At 37.5% G+C, this 26,157-nt stretch overlaps 1 protein-coding gene across 1 annotated transcript in view; it reads left to right on the plus strand.

Annotated features, from left to right (window-relative positions):
• Positions 1-26,157, plus strand: part of LOC126176331 (uncharacterized) — a 202,661-nt gene that overhangs the window by 152,491 nt on the left and 24,013 nt on the right. Inside the window, exon 22 of the mRNA XM_049923482.1 lies at positions 3,745-4,140. Coding sequence (XP_049779439.1) covers positions 3,745-4,140 — 396 coding nt within the window. The remainder of the gene's footprint in view (positions 1-3,744; positions 4,141-26,157) is intronic.

The following is a 26,157-nucleotide window of genomic DNA, read 5'->3' on the forward strand; positions in this document are numbered from 1 at the left end:
TGGAAAAGGTGTAAATCACTTCCATTTACATTTGCATGTTCCTAGTTTATCTGTGCTAAAGATGCAGTTGCTTGTATTATGTATCCATGCCTATCCCTAAATATGTGTGTGTGTGTGTGTGTGTGTGTGTGTGTGTGTGTGTGTGTGTGTGTCAATGAAAAGGGTCAGTCCAAAAGTATTGCTATGCTTCTGTGTTGATGTATGAAGCCCAGTCAAATACTGAGTTGTACCTTACCACAGTCTTCATTAGTTTCATTGTCTAGAAATGCAGTAGCAGCAGCAGCAGAGTCAGGGCGGTGCATGAATTGTCATATGACAGAGATTTGTACAAAAGAAAAATAATCATTGAATCTGTAAGTGAAGAACACATTGATCAACGCATCTGTGCAAATAGACATATTAGGTCCCAGAACTACAGCATCCTGTTTAAGTTTGACAAGAAATAAGGTGATGAATGAAGGAACTGATCTTTATAGATGGTGGTGGTGGTGGTGGTGGTGGTGGTGGTGATGATGTAAGTACTCACTATTGATGATCCTGCAGTTCTGTGTGATTTATTAAATCAATACTGTGCCAATTGAGATGGCAGCAGTTGCATTTATGTGTTTCAGCTGCCTGTAGTTTTTCCAATTTTGTGGGAATTTTTTGAGTGAACCTGACTCTTCAAGTTGTCCCACAGATAAAAATAAAAGGGGAAAGAGCAGGCAGTGTTGGCGGCCCAGATATCTTCCTGCCCTTACTGTCTGTCACGTCCTCACTGAACACTTCCATAATTATCAAGTTTTCCAAAATTATATGAGGGGTATTCAATAAGTAATGGTACACATTTTTTTTTTTTTTTTTTTCTGAAAGCAGGTTCGTTGTATTCAGTATTCCAGTGCACCATACTATTCCCCTCTTTCAGTTAAAAACCCTGTTTTTCAACATAATCTCTGTCCAGTGCAGTGGCCTTTTGCCATCGTAGTGGGAGGGCCTATATGCCCACATGGTACCTCTCTACTGGTCAGCATTGCAGCCAATGTCTTGCTGCATCAATAACATCTTCATCATCCACATACTGTTTCTTGTGGAGCAGTGAGGTATTTGATTGTGATCCGCCAATAACCTCAAATGAGTGTGTCCATGTTCTATTCTCTTCTAGAGGAGCGTAACTTATTGAAGTGAGACATACCATTTACAATAACGACTGTTTGTTACAAGAACTAAGTTAAATACAACCCAATGAAATTTGAGAACCACAGTGTATTAAGGAGCAGGTAAGATTAAGTGTGATATAGTCCCACAAAGCTAGTAACTCGTTGGCAGTCTCCTGATGGGCAGCAAGTGCTGTGATGACACTTTTGTATGAGGCCGAGAGTTCATAGGCCATCTACTGGTAATGACACAGTCCCAAAAGATGATGAGCTCGTGGGCAGTCACAACAGATACTGCGAAGCGGTTCTCTCTGAGTGGCTGGTGGAGGTGTAGCATCAAGATGTGGCACAGGGTGAGGGCAGCATGGCACCTTGGCGGGCAGAGTAGTGGCAGCAACAGTGGAGACTTGAGGCAGATGTCGGTTGCTCGGAGCTCGGGATGTAACTGTCTGTCCCTGGGTGAAGTGCCAACTTAAGTGCACAACTGCGGGAGGATACATGTGTGGTATCACATGAGCATGTGGCTGTGCAGATGTAAATTAGTGCCCCCGATTGCAGCATTACACGCTGCCACCTAAATGCCAACATAGTGGTGAGATTGGTGCCCCTAGACACTGTGACGACTGCTGATGGCATGACTGTACACAGCACCGTGCCTCTTCTGTTAATAAATAACCTCCTAGGTAAGGTAGCGCCAGACCTGGCCTGCGAAACATACATGTAAAAGTGGTGGCTGAAATATGCCGGGGTAGCCCTACATCCTCAACAGTCCGCATATTCCAACACTGCAGAAGTCACTGCTTTGTGTGGCTGGCTGGCACGCAGGACATCGGACAGGTTTGTGCAACCTTTCGATAATGACACATGCCTCTCCTTAAGATTCACCATGCTTTTGTTCACTGCTATGTCTCCATAGACATTCTACAAGCACTTATGAATATCTCCCATTGTCTGGTTTTCCACAAAAAGAAACTCTGTGACAGCTTTCTGCTTGGAACATGCCTCTGTTACGGATGCCATTTTGAGGACTATGTATAGTGCAGCCACCTGTTGGAACTTCATGAAAGTATAGGAGCTGAAGCGGAAATAAATCACAATGTCCAAAAACAGATAGTGCATTTTTTGAAGTGAAATTGGCCAAGAAAAAGATATGTTGCATTACTTACTGAAAGCCCTGCGTATGTGCTGTTGCTTCATCTAGATGAAAATATTCATACCATCTCAGTTTGTAATGATCTGCTTGCTGTTTTTGAAAAATGTTGATAATGTTTATTGGCTCAGTTTTAGTTTCGCTAAAATTTGTCAAACTGGATCAGTCAAGATCAGCTGGAGTAATATGAGGCTGAGGGTTGAATTACAGTAAATGTCAGCAGGAATGAAATGTGCGTGAAGAACAAGGCTAAAATTAAAGTCAGGTCATAGAAGAAGTGTGTTATGCTTGCACGACAAGTCTGAACTACATACCAGCAGTGTTATCACAGAATTTAACAAGATTATCCTTACTAAATCCACCACATAGTCTGAGTATAGAAACTTCAGAAATCTCAAGTTGAAAACAGACTTAACCAAAACCTTATCTCATTAAAAACGTTACACTACATCCTTTGTCAATCACTTATATGTAAAGAAAGGGAGGCATTATTTTTGGAGTGACCCTTGTACATACTGACAGTTACCTCAAGACATACCTATTACAGTTTCATTCTTTGTTAGATTTACTTTGGTGAGATACAAAACTGTTAAAACCCATAAAGCAAATGGCATAATGGATTAGAAACTGTTTCTTATTTTAGGCACTTGAGTTTGTTAGCTCTCTAAATATGCACGTTGGCACATGCAAAATTTTTCATTATTGAATGGAAAATAATGCTGTATCATTTTCAGTGAACTTTTATACAAAAGAGAATGTGTGCTTTTGTTTTAGAAAGTGTTTCTGCCTTTCTACCGTAATCTCCCTAATGATAATCCCATCTCTCCCTTTATGCAGCATGTTGAAAAGATTGGTCTTGTACATCACATTAGAATACACTTGACTTGATTGTTCCTGAAAGCTTATGAGCCTGTGACTTAGCATCTCTTGAATGGTGACATCTTTGAAAATAATGATGAACAGCAAACAGCATCTCATCCATAGCAATATTCTCAAATGTGTTCTAATTTCATCTCAGTAAACATACATTTTGTCTCTTACCTGCCTTTTTTTCTTTGTATTCTTGACAAGTTGTCCTTTCCCTTTGTGTGTTTGACTGTCTACATCTAGTAATTAAGAGTTAACAGATTATGAATCAGTGTATAATGATTATTATTTTCTACCTATTGATTTAAGGCATGGTTCATTCCTTCATTTTGTTGTGATTTCATACTAGTGTAGTTTGGACTTCTATTACAGAAACTTGTGGATGAGTTCACTTGGGTTTGTAAATCTATTGTTTAAGGTTTCTTACTATTTTATTTTTATCCACTTGGTTGCTTTAAAAATAATAGCATTACGTCATTGTAATAAGAAGATACAATTAACAGTTAACCAGTATTTTTGATTTCTGTAGTAAACGATAGGTTGAAGTGTCTCAAAAGCTATTGCTTAATTTAACTCTCATTGACTGAATTGCAGGATTATGGGTTGGATGATAGTTGTGACAACTCAGATGAAGATGATCAGACAGGAAGACCTTTGTATATAGAGTATGTGGGTCAGCAACAAGAGCAACAGCAGCAGCAGCAGCAGCAAAATGGGATAGATAACCATTTGGCTCAGCAGCAACACCACGTCCATCAGCAGCAGCAGCTCATTCAGCAGCAGCAGCAGCAGCAACAACAGCAACAACAACAACAACAACAACAACAACAACAGCCTCAGCTGATGGCAACTCGTCCGAGCACCCTTTCCTCTCCGGGGCAAATGTACGGAACAAATCATGTCGTGCCAGCTACATCACATGTTCACTCACTGGTCTCTCAGTTCTCCTCCGTGCAACAGCAACAACAGCAACAAACACAACAGCAGCAGGTCAGTCAGTTGTTTATTTGATTAGAATACTAATTCACCTAAGCACTTAATTGTAGTTATTAATGAAAGATGTTTGATATTATAAGCAATGATCTTACAGAACCTGGAAGCTGTTCAATGATACGAAAGTTCATACAGCTTTTGGAATATTTGGATTTTTGTTTTTTCACTTTCTGGTTGTGTTACAAGTAATAAACAACAGAACATACGGTTATGCAAGATTGAATTACTGAGCGGCAGGCAAAAAATGTGAAAAACTGACATGATATGGTTCATCTTCACATGACAGTGTGTACATCTTTGTGTTTAAACATCCTGCTATGGAGAAGAAAGAGGTTGACTGCATAAATGAGCATTCATCTTCTCTTAAGAGTCAATTTACCCTGCAATTTTATTTGTAGCTGTAGATGATGCTCTGCTGTGGATTGACCTTTGTTGCAAAGTGTTTGTTGAAAAATGAAGCCACCATAGAAAAGGCTGTTCCATGCAGCCCATAGTTTGTGTGGATTACATTAAGGTTCTTCTACAACTTGGTATTATTGTGGGTAACAGATTTTTTACAGCTTGTTGTTGTATTAATTATGTTTACTTCAGTTATCAAGAGGAGAATTTCTCTTCTGTAAGTAAAAGGTGAAAGAGAAGTGTGAGGCTGAGGACTTGTTGGCAAACAAATATGTTTTGTTTATCCTCATTTGGATTCAAATGTCGAGTTCATAGATGGTAAAGGACAGGTTCTCTACAATTGTACCCTTTCATGGTGGAACTTCCATAGTTACCTTACCTGTACAATTTGTTTGCATTGCCTAGTGTTTGCATTATATTATTGAGGAACAAATTGGACAGATATTTGAGAAGCATCATCTGTCATTGTGTGTGTGTGTGTGCAGAATTCTACAGTCATCCATTGTAAAAGCATTCGAATACTTGAAGTCAGAATTGGTGGCTGGTGTCAATCTTCAAAAGCACAAACTCCTAAACTGTGAATAGGCACAGTTAAAAGTGAAAAACTGTTCATAACTGTAGGGACTGTTAGTTCCTTCCCTGGGGGAAGCATCAGAGAGAGTGAGTGTGGGGCCAAAGATAACATATTGGCAAGCACTATGTTGCTTCAATCCAGAGACGGTTGGAGGACGGAAGAAGGTAAAAAGGATTAAGAGGAAAAGGAATTGTACTATTTATTCCATGCCTGTTATTCTATCTTTACCTCTTACCCTGTCTTCCTGCCATCTCTGTACTGAAGCTGGCACAGTGTTCCATCTTTGACCTCCTCCATTTTGTGATATAATTTTGTCCTCCTTTGTCCCTGCTTGCCCTCAACAAGGTGATTCCGCATCAGTGTGGTGTCTGACTGACTGACATGCCACTCTTTCCAAAACTTCCCCACCCTATCACTCCTATCCTATGTAAAAATAACCAACAGTTCCTAAGGCTCACATTCTTCTACTTTTATTTGCATCCATGTATATTATCCTTGTCAGCAACTTGAATGCGTGAGCTGTTGATCTGATTGTGTGATAGTTCTCATGCCTAGCCAGGGCAAATACATTGAAGACCAGTGGAAAAATGCACCTGTCGGAGCACAAAAAAATGCATATATGTTTCTGTTTATTTAAAAGACTCAGGCTGAAAAGGGGGTGGCGGTACCAGCTGCCTCATTCTACCTCCCTCAGCACCTTTAAAAATTCTCCTGAAAATTTTTGCATGCAAACACATTCACCCTTTTTTTTTAAATGCATCTTAATGCAAACTCCCACAAGTTACCCTAGCTGTAACACACTTACACTCGCTAGTCCCATCACAGTAAGTCACTCGTACTCATCCACTCCCAGTTGCCCTTTATCACTCACTCATTCATCCCAACTCATTGTTCTTATATCTCTCTCTCTCTCTCTCTCTCTCTCTCTCTCTCTCTCTCTCTCTCGTTGTCATTGTCGTGTACTCTTGTATCTCTCACCATGTCTCCTTCACTCTTTGTGAACAACAACAACAACACACTATCTTCCAGTATGTATTACTTTTCTGTCTGTTTCCCACTGCCAATGCCTACTTCTCTCTCAGCATAAAAAAGCACCAGTATGTTTGCATGCCAAATATCTTGTAAATTTTTTTGGAGGTGCTGAGGGAGGTAGAATGAGGCAGCTGGTACCCCACTTTTCAATCAAAATCTTGTAAAGAAAAGGAAACTTTCATTTTTTGTGCTGCGATAGGAGCATTTTTCTGCTGGTTCCCTTCTTTTACCTGCTGCAGCAGGGCATGTAACTCATATAAAAACAAATGTATTGCTCAGTAAAATTTAGGTAGTTTACTTATGTGAAACTGGAATAACACAAAACTAATTTTACACCTCATATCAGATTTTACGTGTAAAACAATTTTGCATGTCCTCCAGTAATACAACTTGAGGTTCCCAGATGATAAAGGACACACTCTACAGCATATTTATCCATGCTGTGTTCTTTGTAAACTACTTTTTACGGGCACAAGTTGGGTAAACTTTGAACTGGATAAAGGGATTAAGAAAAAATTCAAGGCTGTTTGAGATCACGACCTCAGGAATAAAATGTAAAAATTACAGCTGTTTGCTGGGCATAGCTGTCTTGGAAGTGAAAATTGGTAAAAAACCCTTTTTGTTGGGCATTGCCAAGGAACTGTCTAGGAACTGATGGTGCCTCCATAAGTCCCACTAAGCCCACTATAGACCACATCAGATGCAAAATGAACAACTGAACTGCTCCATTTGCCTAAGCAGGAGGAAGTGTGTAATATTCATACCTTGACCCTGTGCTGTGGGGCTAAGGCAGTCGTCCTGCTGGGTATACAAACGGTCCATAGCCCAAGGGCTATCGAAAACACTTCACCCTACCTTTTTATCACTAGTAGAACCCGATGTATGAGCAAGCACTGGAAAATCCTGTTTTTGTGTGTGGCATTTTGAAACACATTAAGTACACATGCTGTCACATGCATTCCGATAGTGTGGATGCTATTTTTCCAAAAGTACCGTGGTATGTCTCCTGTCTCAAATATTTTAGCCATTTCATTGTCACTTTCCCCAATAATTCTAGTAATTCTGATGGACTGTTATCTATGCCTCTGTCTTCTTTCATCACAAATCTTCCAAGGCTCTGTTAAACTGTGGTTCTAATACTGGATCTCTATGTCTTCCATATTGACTTTTATTTATCCCTTTAGCATGTCATCAGCCAAGTCTTTCCCCTCATAGAGACCATCAGGTTACATCTGCTTTTAATTTCACATGAGGTTGTTTTGATTTTTCTATATGGTAAGCCAGTCCATTTGATGACCATTTCTTTTTCGATATCTTCACATTTTTCCTACAGCCATTTCACCTTGGCTTTCATGCACTTCCTATTTATTTCATTCTTAAGTGAATTATGTTGCTGTATTCGTGTCTTCTTCTGACCATTCCCGACTATCCTCTGTCATCAAACAGTTGAAGTATTTCTTCTGTTACTTGAGGTTCCGTCAGCGTTAACCTCTTTGCATCTACGTTTGTAAGTCCAACTTATTTGACTGCCCTATTTAGAAATGTCCATTCCTCTTCACCAAAAATTCCTACTATAGTATTAATCATCATTTTATCAACTGCCTTTGAGAACTTCAAACATATCTAGTTGTTCATCAGTATTTCAGTGTTTAGCAAATGGCCTTGCTCCAGTAGTAACACTGGTTCCCATGAGAGTGCCGAAGTTACGTGCTGTTGGGCTCAGCTAGCACTTGGATGGGTCACCGTCTGGGTGTGCCGAGTGCTGTTGGTGAGCGGGGTACGCTCACTTTCACTTCACTACCCGATTACCCGATTGAGAAGTAGCGTCACTGGTCACGGAAACTGAAAATGGCTGGGAGAGTGGTGTGCTGACCATGTGCCCTTCTTATCCATATCTGGTGATGCCTAAGGACTGAGGATGACATGGTGGCCGGTCAGTACCATTGGGCCATTGAGACCTGTTTGGATAGTGGTTGTTCATCTTTATTTCAGTATTCCATTTCCACCCATATCTTCTGAATGATTTTCATAAACTTTAATCTACTGTTCATCATGGCTAAATTGTCATCCAAGATTATATCTGCTCCTGAGTACTTCGTACAATCCAGTATCTGATTTCAAAATCTGCCCCTATGTGACATAATCTTATTGGAATCTCGCTGTGTCTTTGGATCTACTCCAAGTATATCTCCTTCTCTTGCGATTTTTGAACAATGCTTTCACTGTTGCAAACTGAAATTTTTTGCAGTACTGAGTTAGTCTTTCTCCTCTCTCGTTCCTCATAGTAAGCTCATATTCTTCCATAACTCTGTATCTTATGTTCCTTCCACTAACATACATTCTAGTCCTCTGTGATTATTAGATTCCAATCTACCTTTGCATACCAAATTACACTTTCAATAATTTATTTCTCTATCTCTCTATCTTCTGCTTGTGATGCCAACTATAATTGTTGGTGTTTTGTTTGATGTTGAATCTGATGAAAATGAAAATGTCCCTAACACTGCATTCCTCCTAGTAACTGACTTTCTGCTCTAACTTACCATTCATGATAAAGCCAACTCTATTTTCTTATGGGGTTGATATTACCCTATAGTTGTCTGGTTGTGTGACCAGAAATCATATATTCTTTCCTTTCCATTTCATGTCACTGACCCCCCCCCCCTCCCTCTCCCCCCTTTTAGGTACATTGCGTTAAGCCTTTGCATCTCTCTCTTCAGATTTTGTAGCTCTCCTTTCATACTACTTGACTTAGTTTCAGTCTAACCACCTGTTTGTGTTTTAGAATGGTGTGTCCTACCTGTAAATCACCCTGCATCATATGTGTAGTTGTTGTTGTTGTCAATCCAAAAACTGATTTGATACAGCTTTCCATGTTGGTCTATCCTGAGCAAGTGTTTTTATCTGTGCATAACTACAACATAAGCACCTTCAAATTGTTTTCTGTTTTCAACCATTGATCTTATTCTGTAGTGCAGGTATCTCTAAGATTTTTGCACTCCATGTAAGAAATAGTACTTTCGGCAAACTGGAACGGAGTTTCAAATCAGATTTCGCGAACAAGGGTACGCAAGTAGCAGAAGTGCACTGGGACGTCATTTAAAGGAGAACCAACATCGGCTTTAAAAACATTAAAGGTATCATTTCCATTTTGCATTTTGATAATGAAGTTATAGTGGTGGACATTTTAGAAGAAACTGAACAATACTTGAGTGATCAGCTAGATACAGAACTTAGAATAAATAAGCAGATTTTGAGCAATCATAGGTGGTTCTTTGATTTTTTTTTTTCCAGTGGTTTATTTGTGAGTAGGAAAAAACAATAAAGAAGAGTCCCCATTCAGCTACTCTTTCTTTCAACTTTCTCTATGTTTATTGAATTCTTAATGACCCCATGTAATTTTATTAGTGAACAGTTTTTCTTAAGTCATCATTAGAAACATGAAGATGACGTGTAACAGTAGGTTTGTTTTATGAAACCTGCTCTACTGCATTGTGTTTTACTGTTGGCTTTCTTGCACAACTGTGCTGGTAATATTGAAATAATTATTTTGTTTTATTGAAAAAAAGTGTTTTAATTAACTGTGTGTCAGACGTGATATCCTCTGCTGAAATTACGAGCAAATTGTACCAGATGTGGTTCATTATGATGATCTCATAAAGGGAATGTATTGTACTATTATACTGGTTCTACAACTGACCTTGCACATTAGTGCTGATTGAGCTTTTGTTATCATTTTATATTAACATTTTGATTTTATACATCTTCAGAAGTGCTGCCTTGTAGCATACGGGATTACCTTAACAAAATAAATGTTGCAAAAGTAGTCATAACACATCCGTTTAATATATAAGTACACGCATGAGACACAATAAAAAATAGAACGAAGAGTAACCATACTTGGATGTCATACCACTATCCAATCAGAGTATAGGGTTTGGATTGGAGTGCATGGCTGGTATTTTTGATCAGTGAAAAGATTCTATTATAAGGGGAAAAGTGCTTTATTGGCATTATGTTTCAACTACAGTTAAAAAAAGTTATATAAGGCATGCTGTCATTTCATCCATGGTATTAAATGTTCAGTTTTGTTATTTCTTTGAACATAATTTGTCAATTGACAATAATTGTGTATACTAACATAGTGCAGGATTCTGTTTTTTGTAGGCAGTTTCATTTTGAAATTCATTTTAGATTATATTTTGCTCTGTACTGAAGAAACTGAAAAACAGGTGAGCCACTGTTGTAAAATTACTTATTATTGTTGTGAGTTTGTGCAGTATTTGTACATGTCTTTCTGTTTTCTTCTTTCCTCAAGCCTTCATTTGCATTTTACATTGTAGTGTCAGTCATATTGTCAGTGTCATAAGTTCTCCATGTGTATCTTCTTTCTTTCTTTCTTTCTTTCTTTCTTTCTTTCTCTGTCTTGTTTAGTACATTGCTTTTAGCGGATATGTGATTCACAGGAACACATTTTATGCAGAACATTTCCTTCAATTCATAAATTCTTGATTTTTTTTTTTTATTTTGATTTTGATTTTTTTTCCTTCATAGGGACATCAGTCATATAGAACTTTTTGAAAGAAATTTCTGCGATTTGACTGTAAATTACTATTCATTTATGTCCACAATCATGATTTTGGCTTTATAGAGTAGGTTTAATGATGAATAAGAAATGCATGCAAGCTACTATGAACAGCATAGTTAATACATTACCATAGCCCAGATAGACACTAAGCAAACACCCATCACAATAGTACAAATTTAATGCCAACTAGTTCTGCAAATGAAGAAATTGGAGAAATGTGTGATGAGATAAAATAAATTATTCAGATAGTTAAAGGAAATTGAAAGTCTGTGATAAGGGAAGGCAAAGGAAGAGAACAAAAAATAGAAGAATTTTGCACAGAACACAATTTAATCATCGTTAACACTTGGTGTAACAATCATAGGTTTAGACATGGAAGAGGCCTGGAGACGTGGGAAGGTTCTGGATTGATTATGTAATGGTAAGACAGAGAATTTAAACAGTGAAACATTTCCAGGGGCAAATATGGATTCTGACCACAATTTATTGGGTATGAACTGTGGATTAAAACTAAAGAAATTAAAACAAAAGTAGGAAATTAAGGAGATAGAGAGCATGGATAAGTTGAAAGACCTAGAGGTTGTTGAGAGTTTCAGAGGGAGAATTCGGCAATGATTAACTGAAACAGGAAAAAGAAATACAGTACAAAACGAATGCTTAGCTTTGAGAGATCAAATAGTGAATGAAGCAGAGATCAAGTAGGAAAAAGAAAATGCCTGTTAGAAATCCTTGGATATCACAGTTGATGAGAGGAGAAAGTATAAAAGTGCTTCAAATGAAGTAAACGAAAGGTAATGCAAACGTGTGAAAAAGAAATTGACAGGAAGTGTAAAATGGCTAAACAGGAATGGCTGGAGGACAAATGTAAGGGTATAGAAGCATATCTCACTAGGGCAGAGATGGATGATGCCTCCATGAAAATTAAAGAGGCCTTTGTACAAAAGAGACGCAGCTGTATGAATATCAATAGCTCAAGTGGAAAACCAGTACCAAACAATGAAGGGAAAGCTGAAATGTCAAAAGAGTATATAGAGGGTCTATATAGGGGAGATGAACTTGAGGGCAATATTATGGAAGTGGAAGAGGCTGTAGATGAAGGTGAGATGGGAGATATGATACTGCAAGAAGAATTTGATGGATCACTGAAAGTCCTAAGTAGAAACAACGCCCCGGGAGTAGACAACATTGCGTTAAAACTACTGAGAGCCTTGGAAGAGCCAGCCATGACCAAACTCTTCCATCTGGTGAGCAATATGTATGAGACACGTGAAATAGCCTCAGACTTAAAGAAGGACGTAGTAATTAGTTTCAAAGAAAGCAGATGCTGGCATATGTGAATATTAGTGAACTGTCATGGTTCGAAGTACTATCAAAACTTCTTTACAGAAGAATGGAAAAACTGGTACAGCCCACCTCTGGGGAGATCTGTTTGGATTCTAGAGCAATGTGGGAACTCTACTATTTACAAGAGAAGTTAAGGGAAGGCAAAACCTCTATTTATAGCACTTGTAGATTTAGAAAGAGCTTATGACAATATTGACAGGGACACTCTCTGTGAAATTCTGAAGGTAGCAGGGGTAAAATACAGGGAACAAAAAGCTTTTTACAACTTGTGGGGAAACCAGATGGCGATTATAGTGCGTTGAGGGGTATGAAAGGGAGGTGGTGGTTGAGAAGGGAGTGAGACAGGGTTGTAGCCTGTCCCTAATATTATTCAATCAGTACATTGAGCAAGCAGTACAGGAAGCCACAGAAAAACTTGGAGTGGGAAGAAATTAAAACTTTTTTGAGGTTTGCCAACGTCATGTAATTCTGTTAGACACCAAAAGACTTGGAAGAGCAGTTGAATGGAATGGACAGTGTCTTGAAAGGAGGATATAACATGAAAATTTAAAAAAGCAAATTAAGGAAAATGAAATGTTGTTGAATTAAATTGGGTGATGCTGATGGAATTAGATAGGGAAATGGGACACTTAAAGTAGTAGATAAATTTTGCTATGTGGGCAGAAAATAACTGATGATGGCTGAGGTAGAGACAATATAAAAGGTAGACTAGGAATGGCAAGAAAAGCATTTCTGAAGTAGAGAAATTTGTTAACATCGAATATAGATTTAAGTGTTAGGAAATCTTTTCTGAATGTATTTGTTTGCAGTGAAGCCATGTATGAAAATGAAACGTGGATGATAAATGGTTTAGACAAGGAGATAATAGAGGCCCCTTTTGAAATGTGATGCTACAGAAGGATGGTGAAGATAAGCTAGGGGTTGGCATGACTAATGAGGGGAGTACTGAATAGAATTGAGGAGACACATAGGACACTTTCTGAGACGTCAAAGGTTCACAAATGTAGTTTGTGTGTGTGTGTGTGTGTGTGTGTGTGTGTGTGGGGGGGGGGGGGGGGGGGGGACTAAAATTGTAGAGGGACATATAGAGATGAATACAGTAAGTTGATTCAGAAAGACATTGGTTGCAGTAGTTATTTGGATATGGAGAGGCTTGCACAGGATAGAGTAGCATGGAGGGCTGCATGAAACGAATCTCTGGACTGAAGACCACAACAAGAACAGACATCCTCAAGTGAAAATTAATAAAACATACAAATCATTAAGTGCAGGGAGTAATGTTGGGTACAAAATGTTATTACATATTTGAGAACATTACTTAGGTCACAATGTCCAACATGTCTAAATAACATTGTCAAAGTAACATGTATATCATCTCATAAACCAGTTGTATTGCAGAATATGCTTACATATCAAAGATATATAATTTTTCTGGTATAGTGCACAGCAAATAAACTTGAACAAACTGTAATTTGTATTTGACAGCCAATAAATTATTGTGACCTGCATTCTTCATTTGTCAAAACAACGGCAGAGATCATTACAAAGGGACACCGTTGTGTGAGCCATGTGGTCTTTGGATTGCCAAAGGCGTTACCAGGAAATGGGAATGTGATTCTGTATTTGGCTAAGTGGTTAACATATCAGTATAATACGTGCTCATAAAGCCTCTTACAGAAGTATAATGCAGTACTCAATTCTCAAAGAGTAAATATAACCATTTTTACATGCCCAGCAAAATGTGGTACCAGTATAACTGCAGAGATATGTGATGATATAAAATCACAATCATCTGAACCATGCTGACTTGCATAAGCAAGAGCATACACGTGGCAATGTGAACTCCCTTGTGAAATTGCAGGCAGGTGATGTAGAGGTGTAGAGCAGATGCGAGGTTGTAAGGAAGGTGGAAGGGGAAGATCAGTTTGCATTCCAGAGAAATGTAGAAACGTTAGGAAATACTGACCCTACCACTTACCTTAGAAGATAGGTTAAAGAAAGGCCAACCTACTTTTATAACATTTGTAGACTTGGCGCAGGCTTTCGAAAATGCTGACTGTAATATTCTGTTTTAAATTCTGATGGTAGCAGGAGTAAAATACAGGGAGTGAAGGGCTATTCACAACTTGTGCACAAACCAGACAGCAGTTACAAAGCAAAACGGGGATGAGGGAATGTAGTTAAAGTAAATCAGGTGATACTCAGGGAATCGGATTAGGAAATGAGACATTTACATTAGTAGATAAGTTCTGCTATTTGGGAAGCAAAGTAACTGACAATGGCTGAAGTACAGAATGTAGAGTGCCAATGGAAAGAAAAGCATTGTTGAAGAAGAGAAATTTCTTAACTTCAAATTCAGGTTCAAGTGTAAGGAAGTCTTTCCTGAAGGTATTTGTCTGGAGTGTAGCCTTGTACAGAAGTGATATGTGGATAATAGACCACACAGAAAGAGGACAGAATCTTTCGAAATGTGGTGTCACCGAATAATGGTGAAGATTAGATGGGCAGATGACTTAACTAATAAAAAGGTACTGAATAGAATTGGGGAGACAAGAAATTTGTGGCACATCTTGACCAAAAGGGGGGTTGGTTGAAATAACACATTCTGAGACATCAAGGGATCACCAGTTTAGTATTGGAGGGAAGTGTGGGAGATAAAAGTTGTAAAAGGAGAGGAAGAGATGAATACACTAAGCAGATTCAGAAAGATGTAGGTTGTAGTAGTTTTTGGAGATGGATTAGTTTGCATAGGACGGAGTAGCATGGAGAAATGCATCAAACCAGACTTCTGGCTGAAGTCCACAAAAAGAGCAACAAAATAAGAACCACATAAAAATTTGTTAGAAATATAATACAACTGGATATAGAAAAAATGTCTACTCACCAAGCAGTGACAACACAAACACACACACACACACACACACACACACACACACACACACACACACACACACACTCGCGCTGCCATGTGGGCTTTCACATCTTGTAGACTTTCAGGACGTTTCTCATGAATAGCCTGTTGTAGGTGTTTTCAGGAAACTACTATAGTTGTGCAGTATGTTAACAGTTTGTCCATGTTGGACGAAATGGTACAAATCAACTAATGGCACAGGCTTTGATGACCATTAACTTGACAGGAGGGGGATTGTGACAAAATTTCTGCTTGAATGTGAACTTGGCTGACACCATTCCACATACTGACGTTTCAGTTATGGCTCATAGGCCCTGGCCCAAAATTCATCTACGGTGACGATTCTCCCAAGCATATTCTCTCTCTCTCCTCCTTGTAATGCACTAGATATGCACAAGAAGTTTCCCACTTCACCTACTGCTTGAGACACACACTCTGCAGCAGCTTTATGCATGTGTAGCTCATTGTGTAATATCATGTAGATTGATGTCTTCTAAATAGTAGTATGACACTGTAATGTCTGCAGCATCCCTCGTCTATCATTCTCCAAGCATTGGGCAATCTGCGTAGCAGCTCTGTCTGTACGCACACTGACTGGCCGCCTGGATCGGTGCATGTTGGTCGTGCAGTTGTGCCTTGCCTGAATGCATCTACTGAGCAGCCATTCAGTACAATAGAGCAGCATTTCCTACCACTTCTACAACCTCCTCATGGTATTATTGTGCATTCCTTCCATGGCCGCCGGTTGGGTGATTTTCTCCACTCGGGGACTGGGTTTTTGTGTTGTCCTCATCCTCTCATCATCATTCGGGTAGTGGTGAGACTGGAAATGGAAAGATTGGAAGTTGTACAGGCGCTGATGACTACGATGTTGAGTGCCCCACAAACCACCACCACCACCACCACCACCACCACCACCACCACCATCATCATCATCATCATCATCATCATCATCCTTCCACAGTGAACCTTATGTAAGACCAGTGTTCAAGTCAGGTAACATTTGTCCTGAATGGCTGCTTGACTCATGCTATGGTCTCTCATCATGCTCCATTCTCCTGGAAAGGACTGTCATCTAGCATCGTGTCACGTTACTGTGGATTCTTGGGGAGACTCCTGTTTGTAATATACTATTGCATACTGTGGCAATTTATGGTAAAACGTGTTTGCAATGACAAACTTCTTTTTGTCTTTTTTCTCATGTTATATCTTCATGGCAGTTTGTGTGTTAATCCATGTCCCCACCCATAATGTTTACATATGAACTAGCCTTCCATTTGCATATTCAGAATTTTATAATTTGTTACCATTTTGGAGACAAAAAATAGTTACCATGATTTTTGCAATGACTCTTCTATTTGTCATAGACTGCCTTTTGGTTTAGCTGTAAAGTATGTGCCTGGAAACTGAAAGGTCATGATATTGAATCTGTCAGATCATGGATTTTTCAGTCTTTGCTTTAATGTAGCCCTTACCTCTCAACGATATGAGGAGTCAGCAGAAATGACACTTGGTTTGGCTTCCCTATTAAACTGTAGGCCACCTTTTCCCAGTTGGATAACTAGGGTAGGTTAGGGACACCAAAGTCTCCAATGAGACATCCAAGTGAAAGATCTGCACCGGGCCATTGAGCCACACAAAATTATTATTATAGTCTGAATGTTGATTTATCTCACCCTGTTTTGATAAATTATATTTGTGCATTGATTGTGGTTTTATAGATAAGTAGATATGGGTTCAACAGCCTTGTGCATCATACTCCATGTCTTCAGTTTCTGCAAGGGAAGTGTGTGGTTGATCAAGTTCGGAAGCTTTTATTAGGTCTAAAAATGTACCTACAGTAAGCATCACTTCATCTAGATAGCTACGGACTAGGTGCAAAAATTCTTCAAAAGCTGTTGTGGTATTGTGATCTTTTTGAAATCCGTGTTGGGTTTCTGCAAGGAGATTGTCAATAAAAACAATCATGGTATGCTTTGCCAGGATTACTGATTCAATATTGGTCAGTAGTTTGATGCTTCCTCCTTTGATCCTTTTCTATGTACTGATCTGACAATGCTGCTTTTCAGTGTATTAGGAAACATGTCCTCTTCAGGGTTACAGTTGATGGGATATGTAATTGATTTAACCACAATATTTGTGTATTTTTTCATTATTGTGCTGAAAAGATCGTCCCAACCCCTCAAGTGTTTGTTTTTTAGCTACAGAATTATGTTGCTTATCTGTCGTTCATTTACTACGCCAAATTCAAAGCCCGTGTGTGTTGTGCAACAGTGTATTGGAATGTGGAGTATATCTATGTCTCGAATTGTGGTGCAGTTGGAAAGAGGAAATGTTTGTTAAGAATGTTATAGTTTTTCATCCTGTATCAGTTGGTCTTCATGTGTAGTATTTATTGGTTTCTCCTCTGCATTCGAACCTGTTTCACGGTATTGGTAATGAGGTTCCAAGAGGCATGGCTTTTAAAGTTTGCTGACTGCTATTGCTTCATTGTGGATTTGTTTTCTAAGATTTGGGAGGTCTAATTTGAAACTTTGCTTAACACTGGTATATCTTTCTTTGACAATGTGCAGCCCAGATAACATGTACAGTATATAGAGGTCATGGATATTCTGTCAAAACTTGACTAATATAGCTAGTAGTTTTAAATTTTTCGTATTTGACAAGGAGAGCTAAAATACCTCAGTGGAATTATTCCCATTTGTTATTTGAGCCTTCTAATTCATGGTCTTGGGATAGTGATCCGAAGCATAAGTACTTTGTTATATATAGAATTCTTAAAATGACATGCCAGTATGTTCATTTTACAAGTAGTACAATGTGCAACCTGCTAAAATTGTTAGAAAATTATTAGATGACTTAAGAAATTAGTAACAATATGACAACAGGTTTATGGAATGAGATTTTTTTGACAATGGCGTGTGAAAGTAATGTTCTCACATATATAACAATATTTCGTTCCTCGTGTTATGCCGTGCACTGTACAATATGTAGGTTTCATTAATTGTTACTTGAGAACGGTTATAAAGTCAAAATAATAATTGTGTGAACTAAATGAATAGTAATTTACAGTCAAATGGCAGAAATTCTTGTAAAAAATGCTTGTGCGTGAAGTACTTATGCTTGTTCCTGAAGTAATGCAGTAATTACTTGTAATTTTATCGCTGTTATATAAAATTGTATTGAGAAATGCAGTTTGAAAATAATTTGACTGTCTCTGAACAAGCTTAGCCTTTATGTACATTATTGATTCATAAATATCTATCCATTTTTCCTTGCATAACAGGGCATTAAAAAGGTTTGTACCTTCATCATTGTGATGTTTGTAAATCACTGCTTTCATCAATACCTTGTATTTACCTTGGCATGGAAATTAGAAAATTTTGTCAGCTTTAAAAACACTCTCACTTTTAGCAAGGAAATCGCACAAATTTAAGAATAAAGTTCACCCATAAATCTGAAATTCACCAAATACGAAATAATAAAATTAAGAGATTTAGTTCAGTTTTAAAGTAACTATTTTATTATATTTCTGGAGACTGATCGAAGTTTAGGTACAGTTATAGGTATGCTTCCTATTCTGTCATACTTGCAGTTAGTTTTGGAATAACGACGACAAGTTTAAAATTAACTAAGACACTAGTTGCACCGTATGCAGATTATAATTGAGTATTACAGTATGAGGAGCTGCAATAGTTGGTGTTGACCTGTCTGTAAAAAGCTGGCTGTTAACACAGTAACCCCAAAGTTTCTTTTTTAAGGTAGTGTTTAGAGAGGCACATTAATGAAATATAATGTAATAGATTAATTAGTGGAATTTTATATTGTTCCAATCCATTAACTAGATACCTCGCTGGAGCATGTCTATATGTTTCCTGATTAATAAGTTGTGTTCAGAACATTTTACCTTGCTTTCTAGCTTCAAACCTGCTGAAGTGTTGCTAGTTAGTATGTGCTATAATTATTTCAGGACTTGAATCAATATGGTAGTCCCTTGCTAATTATTCTTCCTATTATTATTATTATTATTATTATTATTATTATTATTATTACTTTTTTTATTGCTGTTGCTGTGTGTAGATGGACGCTGCTTACATTAAACTGATCACATACAGGAAAGGTAGCAGATTATCTCCTATGTATGATTGTCTTCATAAAACGATCAGTGGTAATTGAAATTCACCACTGTATAAACTTTGTTATGTATACAAGATAATAATCGATCATTGTGTTGCCTGTCTTTGAAGAAGAAAAAAGTACTGTTTTTCGTGGTTTGCTTAAAGATTATAGCAGAAAGTAAGTGCTTAAAATATTAAACTGCTGCAGTCTGATTCAAGTAGTCAGTATTGCAACTTTTGTACAGCAGGGTAGTAGGACTTTGATGATGTTTTCATAGATGGTGCTCACAATGAGGAAGTTTAAGATGGCAGTTTTTGAGAATGGATAGTGCAGCAATATATAAACTCCGACAGATCTCAGTGCAAAACAGTGAGGCATATTTATAAAACTAAAATAAAATACTTTAAGAACAATACAGCTTGTGGAATTCGAATGAGGTTTATAATAAACTAGATGCCACAGTGGAATTCATTGTATTTCTAAGTAAATGTAAATCAGTTTTTGAAAGTAACTATTTGTAGAAGGAGAAGGAGGAGGAGGAAAAGGAAAGAATGTATTCGAAAGGCCTGAAAAATGCACATCATGTTAGAAACTAATAATTCTCGTTAAAGTTACAAATGCGTGAAATGTTTCAAAATGAGAGGCTGCATAACTGGTGAGTGTACAACACATAATAACCATTAAACAGAATAATTACTGTGAATTGTAACTTGGATTATGCAGGTTAGTTGACATCTTCTAAGTTCAGTAAAGAAAATAGTCAAATATTAAAGGAATATAATATTGAAAATGACATTCTACAATAATTTAAACTACTAGAAATAGTGAAATTATTATTTTGTAAAATTAATAAATTGGTAGTAAAAATTATCGTAAATAGAAATTGATGTGACTTTTCTCGGGATTTCAAACAGAATTCTGAGTCATTAGTGATAAATAAAATGACTCGGTAGCAGAGGGAATTTTTCTTTATATACTAGAATATCTAATTTATATCTCTTTATAATGAGGGTTACAGGAAATGTGTTAAGAAGCATTATCCAGATTTGTTAATGACATAATTCTCTAAATTTTTAAGTAAGAAACTCAGTAGTAAAACTTTTTATTGCTACTAACTGTATCTTTAGTATACAAAAGTACACTTTGCAGAAGAGCTGCTAGATCTAGACTGCAATTTATACAATGTTAAAATGTAGTCTCAACCACTTTTCACAATGCAAAAGCACTAATATTGACACTTTTTGGAGGAGGAAAACCTTCGTCATCAGAATCATTACACAAGAATCTATAAAGGTGATAAAGAATTTTAAAATTTTTTGGTTACTTTATTTAAAACCATGTTGTCTTCAAATTTGTTACATCGTCATTCATCCAATTGATAAAAAAAACTAAAATGAATTGATGTGTGTGTTTCTGAGTATCGGCAGCATCACAGCATCAGCTAATTGCGTGGGCTGTCTGTATACTTCCAGAAAAGACATATCCAGATTACAGACACCCAAATAGTACTGCTGAGCACTTTGTGTACATAAACAAGAAATCAGAGAGACAATAGTGATCAAAGATAATGCACAGCCCTAAGGAGATGCTTGGGAGTTCGAATCTTATCACAAACAGAATGTCAACAATATTCAACTAGTTAACCAAAGACTGATATTAAACGTCTCTACTTAGTTTTTAAAAAAAAAAAGGTTGTGTGTGTGACGCATGTAATGTGCTAATTTAATGTATTTTCTTTTTTTTTCACTATATATCATAGTTTCAAACAGTTCCAGCAGTTGCAAATTTCTATCCTTATTCTGTATGTGCAGAATTGTGTGTTGTATTCAGTTTACAACAAAGAGTGGCTGGTGTCATGGCTACACATGCCTGTCACTGACTTTTTGATTTATTAAACTGAGACCTGTCCCTGTGCTCTTTGTACCTCAACTTGAAGGATCTAGCAGTCTGACCAATGGAAAGGGTGTGATGCAACTTTGTCAGAGAGCTGTTGGACCGGGGGGGGGGGGGGGGGGGGGGGGGGGGGGTTGGCTTATATTAGTGATAGGTTGCTCAGTTGCGTCCATGCTCTTGGAAGGTTAAGATAGCTTCTTTGTGAACCTCTATGTAATAGTTGCATTGAACTTGTGATGTAGAAAACTTTAAAGCAACACTGTGTGCTAAAGCTTTGTGTGAAGCTTAACAAGACACCATTGGAGGCTTTTGGAATACTTATGGAAGCCTTGGTGGATGATTTCCTTTCCAGACTGCAGTCAAACGGGTGGCACAAGATGTTTAGAGGAGTTCATGGACAAGGCTCTGAAATATGCTCACTATTTTTATATACTGTATTTAGCATATTTCGTGACAGTACCTTTTCCGTAAAATGTTTACAAGACGATATTTGTCTTGGCTTCAGTCCTCTAGTGGAAGTATGATTCCACAATGCAGTTTTGTCGGCTGCAGAAATGACCTGGTTAATGCGTTTGCCTCATTTTTGGTGCTTCAAATACCATTTCTTCGAATGTGGTTTCTTCTTGAAGTTTATATAAAAAAAGTAGTAACATAATTCATTTTTCCTGTTCGCTAGCAAATTATTATGACGGCGACCTGCACATTGTTCCACCGTCAACACACACCAAGATTTCACTGCCAACTGACTACGGTCAAAGACAACTCCAGCGTCAAAGACATTTTACACAACACACAAGCTTCCACTTGTAACCAGTCTCTTTGATATTCTTCGTCACCTCTACTAATATTAATCAATATGCTGTCACTCCCAAAAATATAAGTAAATTAGCATAAAATAAGGCAAATTACAATTCACAAACTAATATTCTGACAAAAATAGAAGAAAACATTTACAACTTCCCTCATTAGATTTGGTATCAACAAATCCAGTAGAAAATAACACATCTCCCAGATCCTTTACAGCCCGTGCAGGACGCCGTAAATGTTGTGAACAGATGACGGTGCGACTCGTGTATGCCAGTTACTGAATTCAGACTGTCAAATGGATGTTCGCTTGATGTTGGTATTATTGGACTTGCCAAAAATGGTTGTTAGAGATTGTATTGGAAGGCTTGGCCATGCAGAAGATTTGAGCAAAACTTGTGCCCAGAGTTTTGACCGACACAAAAGCAGCACCGAGTGGAAGTGTGTGAAGAACTCGTGCAGCTCCGAGATGATGATTCCAATTTCCTGGACAACATGGTCGATGGGGGATGAGCCATGGGTCTTTCAATACAATTTGGAATCACAGAGGCATAGTGTGAATGGCAAATGATGATGTCACCGCACCTGAAGAAACATCACCTGTGTGAGCAGTGAGTCTGGGATGAAATCAATGTCCACCACACCCAAAAAGGGGATGGTGCATCATGAGTTCTTACATTCTGGCCAGACCTTCAACCTTCGATTTTAAAGGAAGTGCCACAGAGATGCAATCACAAGGGCACCTGTGTCCAAAAGGAATTCCGCAGACTTCATGGGAACTGCACAATGACAGAGTGTCAGCTCACACCACCATCGTTGTCACAGTCTACCTGACCTTGGAAAAGATCAGTTTGGGATCTGAAAAATGTAGGTGCGTGCAAGACAGTGCTGGCACTGCAACTTCTCTATGAAGATGGGTTAAGGAAAGACAAATCTATGTTTATAGCATTTGTAGACTTGATGAAAGCTTTTGATGATACAGAAACCAGACAACAGGTAAAAGAGACAAAGGGTAGGAAAGGCAAATGTTCCTTGAGAAGGGAATGAGATACGGTTTTAGCCTATCCATGATTTATTCAATCTGTACAATGATCAACAGTAAAGAAAATTTTGGAGTAGGAATTAGAGTTCAGGGAGAAGAAATTAAAACTTTGAGGTTTGCCAAAGATATTGTAATTCTGTCAGACACAGCAAAGGACTTGGAAGAGCAGTTGGAATGGAGTGGACTGTCTCTTGTAGCGGGATACAAGATGAACATCAACAAAAGCAAAATAAGTATAATAGAATGTAGTTCACTTAAATTTGGCAATGATGAGGTAATTAGATTAGGAAAAGAGATACTAAAAGTTGTTCGTGAATTTTTATGTGTAGGCAATAAAATAACTGATGATGGCAAAAATAGAGAGGGTATAAAATGTTGACTGGCAATGGTAAGAAAAGCATCTCACAAAAACACAAATTTGTTAACATCAAATACAGATTTAAGTGTAAGGAAGTGTTTTCTCAACGTATTTGTCTGGAGTGTTGCCTTATACAGAAGTGAAATGTGGATGATAATCAGACCAGACAAAGAGAGAACAGAAGCTTTTGAAATGAAATGAGAAGCTTTTGAAGTGGGGTGCTTCAGAACAACACTGAAGTAACTCCTCATGTGATCTATCCAATGGGTAGATCACATGAGGAGTTACTGAGTAGAACTGGGGAGAAAAAAATTGTGGCACAATCTAACTAAAAGAACACACTCTGAGACATCAGGGAATCTTGAATTTACTATTGGGAGGCATTGTTGCAGTTTCAAATGGATGGAGGCTGCAGTAGTTATTTGGAGGTGAAGAGGTTTGCACAGGATAGAGTGACATGTTGGGCTGCATCAAGCTAGTCTTAGGACTGAAAATGCCAGCAACACAACACATGAAAGTGGAAGAGCGTGCTTTTTCTTTCAGCCGTATTCTCTCTATCTTCTTATACAGAACAGATGCGTATTATAAATTAGCCTGTCCCTAAAAAAGACTCATTGATTTTTTCTTCCATGACTTTAAAAACATCACTATCATTGAAATTCATCATGAGAAAATTATTTATAGTAAGAGCAGTGGGCCAACAAAGATAGAAGTTGCAGATGAAACAGGTGAACATGTGGCAGCAACATAAAAAGTGCTTTTTTGGAATGCAGATAGTTTAGAATTCGAACAGTGTGTGTCAGCAAAATGCAGAGGCTCTTTTCTGTGCAATCTACATGTGCTGCCCAAATCTTATGTGGGTTTCATCCACAATGTGATACCATTCTGAGTGGCATTCCCACTTACGTCCATGCACTGTTTCTTACATATTAATTTTTCCACTAAGTTTTCATGTCATCCATTAGCTGTCTTATAATAGGCCTTTAATCAAGACTTTAAAAGCTCTACCTAATTAACAGCTAAGGTTGGAAAGTATTTTGGCCATTTGAATGGCAAGAGTTATATTGTATCAAAATATCTGTTGCTATTGGCTTCCTGTTCACTATGAAGGCCATTTTTCTTCATGATATTTAGATCAAGAAATTGCAGTTACTCATTTTTTTCTTGTTTGACAGTGAATTCAATTTGATCATAAAATCATTAATTTATTTATAATTTCCATTACCTTTCTTTCACGTCCATTTATCAGAAGCAGTGTATTGTCCGCAGAGCACTTGTAGTAAAAGATTTTATCGACGGGGTGTGAAGGAGCAGTTATATTTAAGAACAAGCTGGAAAAGTTCAATAAATTCAACACTTTGTTGTCAATATAATCTCCTGTGCTTGATGGTTCTGAACATCCCAATGGCCACGTCAACAGGTACATTTGTATATAGGTTTTTAATGTTCAATGATACAAGGCATGAAATGTTGGCAAAAGGCTATCTTCAATATCATTAATCAATGCAGAATAATTACTAATTGAAAAACTATCCCAAAGACATAAAAAATTTTTAATACCTTACCAAGCATTTTCAAAATTTTACACAGATGGCTGTTCATAGAGCTTAGTCTAATATTGTGCTCTTCGTTGTCATAACTTTTCCTCTTCAGTCAATAATAAAGAGGTCCTATTCAATAACTTGTTTAGCAGATTAGCTTTGCTTGTACCTTTCCTGTTGGATCCCAAGCAATTTCAGTAATGTTGTTTTTCAAAAAGAACTACAGTATGTTGTTGATATACTGCTGTTTGCTAACAATATAAGTAGTATTACCCTTACTTGCCTTGCCCCCATTTGCCCTTTTCATGTCTGCATTTAATTTAGTGCCATCTGATGCTATTTTAGTCGCTACAGTAAGTTCCTTCAATTTTAATTTTTTTAATTTTTATTTATTTGTTTTATTTTTTTCCAAAAAAGCTTGTATATTAAATTTTAAGGCACACATACGTAGACTTAACTAAAAGATATGCACCATGCTGCAAGTAGTAAGAGGTTTACTGGCTGGGACGAGATCCTAACTGGAATTCCGTAGGGTTCAACATTAGGTTTACTCCTCTTCCTTACCTGTATGAATGACCACACACTTTACATTCATTAAGCAGAGTAAGAACCTTTTGTGGATGGCACAGATGCTATAATTAAACTTGTTATAGAGAAAGCAACAGAAGAAACTGACTGTAATGTTTGTTTTGAAGAATTATAGAATTGTAATTGACTTTCCATCAATTTTGAAAAGGTAAAACATTGTATTGAAGCTCTTTACAACCACATAAATAGTGCCAACAATGAAGTTAGTGTGTGAGGACAGGTTATGGACTAAAGTGGAATGTTCCATATTTTAGGGTATACTTACTGATGAAAATAAGAAATATAAAATCTCTTTAAATGGCTCATTTCAGAAATCTGTTCTTTGCATTATTACTAGTATTTACAGATGGACAACAAATATGTAGTGACATACTTTTCCTACAGATCAGTAATGCATTATAACACAATACTCAAGAGTGAATCACAAATTAAAAGGAAAGCATTTACTTCATTGAAGTGGCCATGAGAATAAAATAAGGTGTTTACTAACAGCTATCTTGTAACTAATAACTTTGTCAAACCACATCTTCACAATAAGTAATGAAATTTGCCATCAGTAATCCATCACACATTCATAAAAAATAGTTCTACTGACAACTGTAACATTGGAATACAGGAAGAAAAGTCATAAATCAGTCATCTCTAAAGAGTTATCTGTGGCACAGAAAAGAAGCAATATGCAGCTCCAAAAATGTTTTAACATTAATACAATACAATAAAATTCTGACAGGTAGCCCAGAGAAACTTTAACTGAAATAGTTTTCCTGGACAACTCCTTCTCTGCTACTGCTTACTTTATAATTAAAAGCTAACAGCATGTA

This window comes from Schistocerca cancellata, chromosome 3, assembly GCF_023864275.1.
Source record: "Schistocerca cancellata isolate TAMUIC-IGC-003103 chromosome 3, iqSchCanc2.1, whole genome shotgun sequence".
Lineage (NCBI taxonomy): Eukaryota > Metazoa > Arthropoda > Insecta > Orthoptera > Acrididae > Schistocerca > Schistocerca cancellata.